The sequence below is a fragment of the Lycorma delicatula genome, chromosome 1, assembly GCF_047948215.1.
Source record: "Lycorma delicatula isolate Av1 chromosome 1, ASM4794821v1, whole genome shotgun sequence".
NCBI classification, from domain to species: Eukaryota; Metazoa; Arthropoda; class Insecta; order Hemiptera; family Fulgoridae; genus Lycorma; species Lycorma delicatula.
This window is the reverse complement of record NC_134455.1, coordinates 109,738,454-109,749,796: the sequence shown is the minus strand read 5'-3', so window position 1 is coordinate 109,749,796 and position 11,343 is coordinate 109,738,454. Positions and strand designations below refer to the sequence as shown.

At 29.3% G+C, this 11,343-nt stretch overlaps 1 protein-coding gene across 2 annotated transcripts in view; it reads right to left on the bottom strand.

Moving 5' to 3' along the window:
- Window positions 1-560: 560 nt before the first annotated feature.
- The window catches only part of LOC142318160 (uncharacterized), a 140,055-nt gene continuing 129,272 nt past the window's right edge, over window positions 561-11,343 (bottom strand). For both annotated transcript variants that reach the window (XM_075354705.1, XM_075354706.1), the window contains exon 2: window positions 561-1,305. In XM_075354705.1, coding sequence (XP_075210820.1) covers window positions 977-1,305 — 329 coding nt within the window. In that variant the 3' untranslated portion in view covers window positions 561-976. The remainder of the gene's footprint in view (window positions 1,306-11,343) is intronic.

Here is an 11,343-nt window from a genome sequence, read left to right as displayed (position 1 = left end):
CCAGACTTCATTCTGTGGTGTTACAAAAGAGAAATTGTTTATTGGAACAATCCACATAGCCTGCAGGAACTGAAGACAAACATTACCAATGCCATACAGGAAATGAACAGGATCTATTTTTTTCGATGTAAAGGTTCCAGGTCCAGTTCCCAGCTAACAAGAGTAGCCAGGAACATGGTCAATTTGTTGACAAATGTACAGAAGTGGATGGACATCATTTTGAACGCCTTCTGTAAATTAGTGTTTGTCCATACACTGTTATTTATAGACTAAACTAAGTTATAGATTTCAATTAAAAGTGGTCCCATCTACTTTAGTACAACAGTCTGTATAAAGAATGTTTTTAAAAATATAATTACTACTATATTATTTTACCTTTTATCAGAATTTTAATCAGAAAGTTCCCAGATTAAGTCGAAGCGCCTGGTTTGTACCCATTTTGATAATCCTGTATTTATATGTAAGATCAACTTTATATTTTGTTTGTGAAGTTAAAATTTAATAAACAAACTTTTTTAAAAGTATATCACTTCAAATAATATGTCGAAATTTTACGCAGATTTTGATATTTAAATTTTTTATGTACTTAGTTTTATTTTAATTCTTTCTCGTATAATTCGAAACGAAAGAAAATTTATTGTTACAAGGGAAAATTAGTTGAAATTAATTATTTTACTAGTTATAAATACACACTCACAATCAATGACATTGCAATGCAGTGGACCGACAAATTGTTATCGTTTAGTCACTTATTGCAACCTTGAATACTTTATCTTTGCTATTACTTCAGATAATAAAGAACAATTGTAGAATTAAAATAGAACGAATATATTAAACTGTTTTTTTTTTTTTTTTTTTTTTTTAATGTTAAACAGTAGGGCTGCACAACAAAGATATCAAGAATAAAACACTTTTTTATACATAATCAGAAAAATAAATAATTTTAATTAAATATTATAAGTTGAGAAAAAATTATTTAATAAAACATAAATGAAAAATCACCATACCTGTCATTTTTAGGGACGGTTGGAAATTTGTTCAATTCCTGTATTGTTGAAAGCATTTGAGGTTCGGCAGATATTCCCTGAGCGCGCTGTTTCCTTGGTCGTGCAATACCATTAAGATGATTATTATTATGATTAGGTGACATTGAAAATGGAAACACACTCTGGAACTTGTCCAGGTGTGAACGGAGTTCAAGGATCTCTTCATCGCGGTGTCTCAACTGAGCTTCTAATTCACTAATTCGCTCTTCTCTTTCTCGAAGTAAAGTTTGTAACTTTTGTGTGTTCATCGTCGCCATTTCTGAAAAAAAAATTAAAAACTAAATTAATGCCTTTATTTCTAAATGAATAACAATGTTCAGGTGTTTATATATATTCTCGTTTGTAAAAACGTTGTTAAAAAAAGTCTTTCACCGCAGGGCCGGTTTGAAAGATTTTTTAATTAAATTTGAGAATGTTTTTAGATGGAAAATCATCCATGAGAAAATTTTTATGAAATTTTGTATAGAGACTAGGGTATATCTGGGCAACTTGGTAAAATTTTGGGATTAGATTTCGGTGGGGGGGAAATTTATGGTCGGAAATTTTCTCAAAATTAAGCAAACATAACACCACCTTATGTTAAGCTTAGTAAATGGGTGCATTTTTATCTTACCATTTAAAAACAATTTGCCCCAAAATTTCTCGTTTCCCTAAAATCGGAAAAACTATCTTTTTATTTATTCTATATTTTTAACCGATTTTTTTTTAATGTCTTCCTAGGCAGAGTAGTAGTGCAACCAACCAAAAAAAAAAAAAAAATTGGGGAGAAATACTGGAGATGGTGAAGCCGATCAAAGTTTAAAAACGATTGTTTGAATTAAATTTTATTTAAATTTAAACTTCTGATAGTATTAAAAGTTTAAATGATACAATTTTATTAATAATATTACAACAAAAATTCATCATAATTCACCCTCCACCCACACCATTAAAAAATAAATCTTACGTATCTTTTTATTGGTTGTATAGTTTTAGTGGATTTTTTAAATTTTTTTCCATTTAAAATAGTAAACATTGAAGAAACATAATACTTACTAATATTTTAAATGTGAATGTGAGTTTGTTTGTTTGTTATGCTTTCACGCAGAAACTACTCAACCGATCATCATGAAACTTCGTACACGTATTCTCAAAGGTATTGAGAAGGACATAGGACACTTTTTAGTAAAAAAAAAAAAAAAAAACAATATTTTTCGGGAAGGTAAAAAAATTTATATCGGTACGTATGATCGTTCGACAAAAAATTTTACCAAATTCAACGCCATCTGGCGTTCCAGTAAGTAAATAAAATAAAGTGTCAATCCAACACTGTAATACCGACGGTCAAGTCACTATTCAATTCAGTATAGTACTTCTGCTGTTTCGAATCCTTCTATGTTTATTGTTATTCTTCTGTCACTTCTAAGCAATACTAAAACTTTTCCAGTTTTTGAGGTTAGGTGCTTGTTTATTGTTTTATTTCTAACGCTATTTTCAGTTTTTACTCTGTTTTTTTTTTTTTTGTTTTAAATGCCTCGGAAGCGCAAATCTAACCTGTCCAGGGATTCATCACGGGCCCGGGCGGCAAAAGTTGCTCGAACTCAAGAATCTTCCGCCCACGCAGAACTAAGACGACACCAACAAGCGAGGCGACAATGTGCTTTGAGGGATGGTGAAAAAACTTCTCAGAGAAAAGAAAGGTTAGATGAGCAAGCTGAACAGCAGACAGCTATAAAAGCGAGAGAAACTCCAGAACAATCGCAGGCGAGAAGAATCGTTCATGCAGAAATGCAAATCGCTCGCCGTCGAAATTTCATGCGTAACAATTGGTCTGTATTTAATAATTCTGGATTTCAATATGATCCTGTCTCTTGAATACCATAAGTATTCTTTAATTGGTATTGGCTCTATGAATAGAAAATGTCAGCATTGCGATGCTTTGAAATGGAAAGATGAAACTGCTGGAATGTGCTGTTCCAGTGGTAAAGTTTCACTTCCTTTACTTGGTGAACCAGAGGAGCCTTTGAAAACTCTATATTTAAATGTTACAGATGTGTCGAAGCAATTTTTAAGTAAAATCAGAAAGTATAATTCTTGGAGTAGATAAAGTAATAAGAATCCCCGGATTTTCACCAACTTTTACTGTACTTTACTGTACAGATATATCATCAAATTGGATCACTATTTAAAGCAGAAATGAACAGCATAAATTTTTGCAGGTGTATTTTATGGGTGATGAAGAAAATGAAGTAAACCGTCGTTGTCAGTATATTGAAGGTGTCGAAAGGGATACAGTATTGAAAATTCAACCCGCGAGCGAAGCCGCGGGTAAAAGCTAGTAGTATTAATAAAATTCAAATAATCTCATTATAGCTTCATTTTCCGTACATTAAATTTTGAATCGCTGATTAAATCATGTACCGTAAGAGATAGAGATAAGATTCCCACGAGTAAAATTTAGAAATAAAAACTGAATATTTAAGTATTATATTTATAAAAATCAGGTAAATCTTTCTACAGTTATCGGAGCAAATTTAAAATAAAAACTGATTGGATGAAGATTTTGTTGACATAATGTTTTTGTAGACAGCTCTATCTATGAGAAGAAATGTAATTAAAGTTACTTTTGTAGGTTGAAAAAAAAATACGCTTTATTTTTTACATATCTTTACATTCCGTACCAAACCAAGCAATAAGGCATTTGTATAAATGGTTTTATTTATTTTAATTTCGGCTCTTTATCACGATCTAATTCTCTTTTATAGTAAGAATGATATAACTCATGAAAACATTAAATACTGTATTTTAATGAATTTTAAAGAATGAAATTATTATATCCATACTTATTAGTTTATATGGTTGAAGTGTTAATAGTGTTCTGTATTTTTTACTTTAATTGAAATAATTACAATTGGGCTTTTATAAAACACCAATAAAAGTGAGTCTATAAAAAATGTGTTCTCTGGACGAAAATTACATTTTTGATACCTACTCGCAGTTTATATATATATATATATATATATATATATATATATATATATATATATATATAATAGGACAATAAATGTAATTATCCTCTTATGGTAAGTCATTTCTATAATTTACAAGTTCAATATCCATTCTTGGAAATAACTTCAAGAAATGGAAATAAAAGCAAATAAAAATGTCTACAACTTTCGCAAAATTCTTTTAAAATCTCAAGCGGATTCTATCCTCAAAATTTTTTGGGTGTATTTTTTGTGATTTAAATGCTATGGATGAAATTTTGTAAAATTTCACGGAGACAAGAAATTTTCAAAGTAATGTCTAGAATTCTGACTGATTTCTATAACTGGTACCTGAGGAACAACTCCTATAATTAATATGCTAAAAAAAATATGATAAAGTTGTAATACTATCCTGGCATTGGTTATTTATTCTTATGTAGTAGAAAAATAATTATACATGAAAAAAGTTACGTAAGATTTATTTTTTGCGGTGAGAAGAATTTATGATGAAATTTTGTTATGATGAAAAAAAAAACAAAAAAAATAATTAAAAATTAAGAAACAATTTGCATTTTTTATTTCATCTGTTCCCCGACGTCCAAAATAACCTCCCAAAGATTTTTTGATTTTTTTCTATGCTTACTACGTTAAATGGATGGAAAAAACATTCTACAAAAAAATTAAAACCAATAGAAAGTTACATAAAATTTCTTTCTTGTTAGTGGGGGGAGAATTATGATAAAATTTTATTGTAATATTACTACTAAAAGTTTATTATTTAAACTTTTAATAATTAGAAGCTTAAATAAAACCAAAAACGTTTTGTAAAATTAATAAAAATCTATATTTTTAAACTTTGATTGGCTCCCCTGCCCCCAATATTGTCCCTAAAGTATTTTTTTGGGGTCAGTTACATTACTTCTCTACTTAGGAAGACATTAAAAAGAAATCGATTAAAAATATGCAATAAACAATAAAAAAGATAAATTTTTCGTTTTTTGTGGAGAGGAAGAATTTTAGGGCAAAACGTTTTGAAAAAATGATAAGATAAACAAGTAAGCATGTACAGATTAATATAAAAAGGATTATGTTAATAAAATTTTGAGAAAATTTACTCACAAAATACCTCACTCTTTATCCCCTGGAGATATTGACCCCAAAATGTACCATCAAAATGCTACATATATACGAGTCTCGGTACAAAATTTCATCAAAATCGGTTAATCCAATCGAAAGTTATTTAGCTTCAAACAAGCCAACACACCTACATTCGAACGTGCGAACATTTTTTTTATTTTTTGGGGTCATGAAACGTCGAGAAATGAAAAAAAATCCCCTTACCCCCAGTTTTTGACTGATTACCATACTTCACATCTCGCAGCATAACTCTTGAGCGATGCCAGGAAAATAAAAATAAATTTAAGAATACATAAAACGTGACAAACTCATTTATTAAGATGAACAATTCTTGGTTATTTCATAGTAAATTACGCAGTTGCATACCGAATTACTTCAGTGTAGAATGATCAATTAAGAACGCTTCAAATGATTACCATTGATAAACATTTACCACTGAATAAAGACGTATCAAGTAAATTGAGTTATTCTATGAAATATCTAAGTGATTGTGACGTTTAATATATTAAATAAGTTCCGTATTTCCTTATTTTATATTACACAAATTATTCTATAGAACTAAACGTGTTCATACTTATAAACTGAACACCACCTACGATTCCACGATTATCTCCTTTTCTGGAATGAGCAAAAGTGTACGGAAAATAAGTATTTCTAAATTATATATATAAATTATTTGAAAATCGGTTCGTATAAGGTTAAATTATGATGAAACTTGAATAAAATTAACTAATATATCAGATGTTGGAATTAATACAGTCAAATTAAAGCTAAATATTTACCGCGATTTATATTTAATGAATAGTATAGTTTACCTAAGCTGTTTCAGTTAATTTATGAAATATTTGATTTTTGCATTTCCATGTTAATACACAGAAATACAAACACACGCGCAAGCACATACAAGAAAGTGGGAATAAGACAATTTTTAAGTTTCTTCAGTTGACGCATGTCAGGAAACATCCGGTTACAAATATAAATTATTTCATTGCGCAATTCTGTCGATCCAAACGCCCATCGAGGTAAAAGGTTATCAACATTGAAGGAAAAAATCAAAGCGTTCTATTCACTGGGATTAAACCACGATCCTTAGTCCAACTAAATAGTAAGGACACATCAAACTTTACCTTTTTTTTTTTTTTTTTTAATTAAATGATGGTACCATGATTCGTTTTCCGGAAAATTTCGACATATCTTCCCTTTTCACATCCCCAGACCCCAAAACCAGTGTCAGCTCAAAATGTTATACGTACATTTATATATACATATATATAATTTTACATATATATAATTTTCTTATGGACACGATAACCGCCGTAATTTTGCGTCAATAACTTTCAAATTGTTCCCTAAAATAACTCAACCAAAAATCTTTGTCGAGTTCGTTAACGGCCAAAATCGAAACATGGGGATGGAAATGGGTTGGTTTTTCGAAAAAAAATTGCTAAAACCTTTTTATTAAGTAAAATATCGAATTCATTTAAAGTTCCTACTATTCTTTGAATAAGGGGGCCTAAAACTTATGTAAAGTTTTTTTGATATCACCAACTATTGGCCCAGGGAGTAGAAAGAAATGGGGTTTCGAAAACAAAAAAAAATCATACCTCCCTTAACAGGCACAGTATCGAATAGGAATAAGATCGTCGTTATTTCTCTGAACATTACCCAAAATTTTTGTCTGTAATAATTTTTTATATGACCAACCCTTATGGCAAGGGATAACCAAAATTTTGCTGGAATTGTAAGATGGGGCTTGTCATATGCTAAAATGTGAGACTTTTCACATACAACCATTTTCGTGTTGAGTAAATTTGAAGTTTTTCTTAACTTTAAGGTGGAAATCTTTTTTATCCCCTAGTTAGCACCGGTGAAATCAACCTCTACCTTCCGGCGTGCCGAAAGGGATTTTTTTATAAGCAATTGAATAATGGATACGGAAATTTAAATAAACTTGCCAAGGAACATATAGTAATCTTCAGCTCAACTTATATTTGTGAAAAAACATTTTCTTTAATGAATCTAAATAAAAGTACGATAAATACATAAGAAAATTCTGTGTACTTAAAGGAATCTTTTTTGTATTTAAATTTTTTTAATTTTAATAATTCGTTCGGCCCGTGAAAAAAGTCTTCTTTTCAATTCGGCCCGGAGGGAAAAACTGTTGGCCACGCCTGCGTGAGCAAAACTATGATGTTTGTCAAACTTAGTAAATGTAATAAAATTATTTGTAAATATGAAAATAAGATTGGCCCAAAACTAAACACTCGGTATGTCACAGACTGAAGAGGGAGGAAAATGGGAGCGAGTGTGATGGTGAGGGAGTCTGGTAAGTTAAGGTAGATATTACGATGTCTACCTAACTTTAACTTTTTGCTGATTTTACTAAAAATAAATGAATCGTTTGCTATTTTCCAGAAAAACTCTTATCGGTTGATTGTGGTTGCGGCAATAAATATCGTACAGTTTAATTTAGTATAAATTTTTTTAATAAATTTTAGCATAAAACTAAACACAGATGGTGTACCAAGGATGTCTGCAAACTTAAAGTACAATATATTCATATAATCCTTTAATTAAAGGAAATATGTAATTACATTCAATACAAATTAATCTAAAGTCGCTTTTTTTCATCGGTCATCTGAGTGGTGTAATGCAGTCGGTTTTTCCACTTAAACTAATCTTTTAATTTTAATAAATCACATCTTTAATTTTTTTAAATATTTTTTAGACTTCCTTCAATTACAAAATTATCTAAACGGTTATTTTTATATATATATCCTGCCGAATAACTCTCCTAATAGCAAGAACTTGATGCAGGATTCTTTTACTCTGATTCAACTTAAAATTTCTTCGTTTCGATTAACAAATAATTTTCGATATTCTTTTGTAACAACATTATTCAAAAACTTCTATTTTCTACCATTCCTACTTTCTCCCCATTGAAAATGTTTTGACCATGTAAAGTCTCGCTCACTCCCCATATTAAATTTAATATTTTTTTAATGTTTAATATATTTTCTTAAATATATTTAACAGTAAAGATTATCTTTAATAACAAAAAACATTCATCCTTATTCTAATCCTGATATTAATGACTTCATTACATTATCCATGCTGTAATTTTACTGGTAATGTAGCAATATATTTTTAATAATGTTCCCCATTAGATAATAATCTCTTATCTTACCCCCCCTTTGGGTTTCGTTTGGAACCCCAAGACGGGGATTAAGATATGTTCCCTTATCTTTTGTCATATCTTTTTTTTACTTTGATTTAATTATATTTACTTTGAAATTAAATTTATTTTCCATACTGCAATCTATATTATGTAGTAATTTTTCTTAGATCTTTTAATATCAACAAACTAATCAATCGTTTTCTTCTCTTCGTTCCGACCACTACGAATCACATTTACATAGTTTTGATTTTTTCTTTTCTTAGAAACAAAGTATGGCAAAATTAAGTTCAAGGAGCATTTTGAATATCTTGGAGAAATAATAGTAAAAAACGGAACAGATAAACTAGAGATGGAGATCAAAAAACACAAAAAATATTTGCAGTAAAAAGAACTTATTTATAAATGCAAAATTAAGGCGATACAGCATAGTTGTAAGACCAGTAATGTTGTACGTCATGATAACTACAAATATAACTGGAATAGAATATCTACTCAAGATAGAAAGAAGAATTTTAAGAAGGATTCATGTTCCAAGAATAACACAAGAAGGTCACAGACTGAGATCAAATAAAGAGATACGATAAAATTGAAGACCGGGAAGTAACAATATGAAAACGACGACTATAATTCTATGGATACATATCCGAATAAACCAATCAAGACTAAACAAACAGATTTTTCATAAACTCTAAAACTACAAAGGTGAAGGTGTCTACGTTAAACATATAAATAAAGAGCAAAAAACAAAAAAACAAAAAAATTTCAACATTACAATTAGAAAAAGAAAATAACAATTAAAAAAATTAAAATTAAGAGCAACGAAAAAAAGATTGTCTTGATCGAAAAGAATACAGAAAGTACATTTTTGAATTACAGGTTCCTGTTGATGAAAAGAAAAACTCAACAGAGGAGAACGAACAGAAAAATTAGAGCTAAACAGTAAAACAGAATGAGGAACTTCTGAAAGAAAAAGAAACTACATGAAATGATATTTGCGTGGTCCAGAAATAAAAATTTTTGTGTGTTACAATGCTGAAAAATCACAGTTATCTTCACTCATTTTTTTTTTACGATACGAAATGAATTTTTTATCATTTGAAAATCCAACCCTGACTTGAATTCAAATCCAGAATCTTACAGATTAAGGCCAGAAATGATTTGGCTTTCGACGGCTAAAAACCATTACGGAGGACTCCAAATGCAGATCTTATCTCAAAGACAAAAATGATGATTATTTATAATTATTGTGCAATATAAACTACCTATAAGGATCGATACTTATCAGTGTGTAGGATTTATTGACAGAATCCCACATACTTCATTAGTTTCATTATAATTTATGCAGTAATAAAAAATTCTATTCAACATAATACAAGGATCGATATGCTGTTGGAATAAAAATGAGAATAACTTTTATATTAGTTTATTTATATATATTACGTAAAATTTATTTGATAACTTAAATTTGTTTTTTCTTATTATATATTGCTTATCTTTTTATTTGGTGATAAAGCCACTTCAACATTTAGTTTAAAGCACAAAAAAAGAAAACAATAAATTACTTATTCATTATTTTCAATAAAATTACGTTTAACTCTTTTCGACAGTACTCTGATATTATAAATGAAAAAGCTGTTATAAATAACATTAATTTTTTACGAAGCATTTTTTACTTCCTTGTACGAAGTATTGTGATCGCGAAAAATGTTGGTTTTCAGATTTCAACGGAAATATACATTTCGACCATCGCTGAATCCATTTCACTAGTTTCGGCGTGACGTCTGTACGTACATCAGTATGTATCTCGCATAACTCAAAAACGATTAGCCGTAGAATGTTGAAATATTGGATTTAGGACTGTTGTAAAATCTAGTAGTACACTTTCCCTTTTTATTGCAATCGACTGAACCAAAAGTGTTCAAAAAAGCTCACAATTCAAATAAAACTGGATTTCGGACTTTTTTTAACTGCAGTAATATGCCCTCGTTGAGAGATTTTCAACAATATATCATAAATGGTACTTATTTTCATTGGTTCCAGAGTTATAGACAAATAAAATTTTAATTAATGAAATATTTGGTCTTACAAGGAAAAGGCACAGCAGTTCGATTCCGTCTTCATCTCCTTTTTTTAATTCTTTTTTTTTAACGTAAATATATTGATTTATTAATAATTATTAACCTCTGATTGAAAAAAAATATGAAAAAAAATCAGATTATTAGGAAAATAAAATTTTATGTACTTTTCATTTTAATTCAAACATTTTTACAGAGGTTAATAATTATAATATATTAATAAATCAATACATTTAAATTAAACAATAAAGGTTAAAAAAAATGTTACTTATATGAAGTCGGATTCGAACCGATGTATGCATGGTTACGAATCCGACACGTTATCACACCACATAACTACTAGAGCGACGTGAATTAATACATAAACTAATATAAAATGGTAACACGGACACTACAAAAAATGTGATGCAATGTGGTGTCCACCACAATGCAATTGTGTAACTGTCCGCATTATTAAAGAATTGCAGGATCGTTTCTCACTTTCAAATTAAACAAGTTTAACTGAAGTACACAAAAAATGTGTATACGTAATTCAATAGGCATACAAGGAAGTTGTGTGGTATCCATCCACATAAGATTTTTTTAAATTTTGTTTTAATCCGATTTTGTAGTCAGCCAGCAGATTTTAATTTGAAACTAAATCAATAGATAATTAAGTTTCTATATTACACTGTTTATCCTTTTGTTAATTATGTCGGATTCTGAGGAAGAAATGAGCGCTTGACATTAAAGAAGAGACAAGACTAATGACCAATAACCTAATACCAAAAAAAGTGTAGTTTAATGTATTTAAATAAAATAAAAAATCGTCCATAAACAATGTGTTCTATCATCGATTAATATTAATTATACCAATAATTTCTTGGCCGTGGAAAAAATACTGTATGCAACTCTCTACTCTTGGAAAGTTTCCGACCTTCGCCAAGGTTCGTGTCGTAACT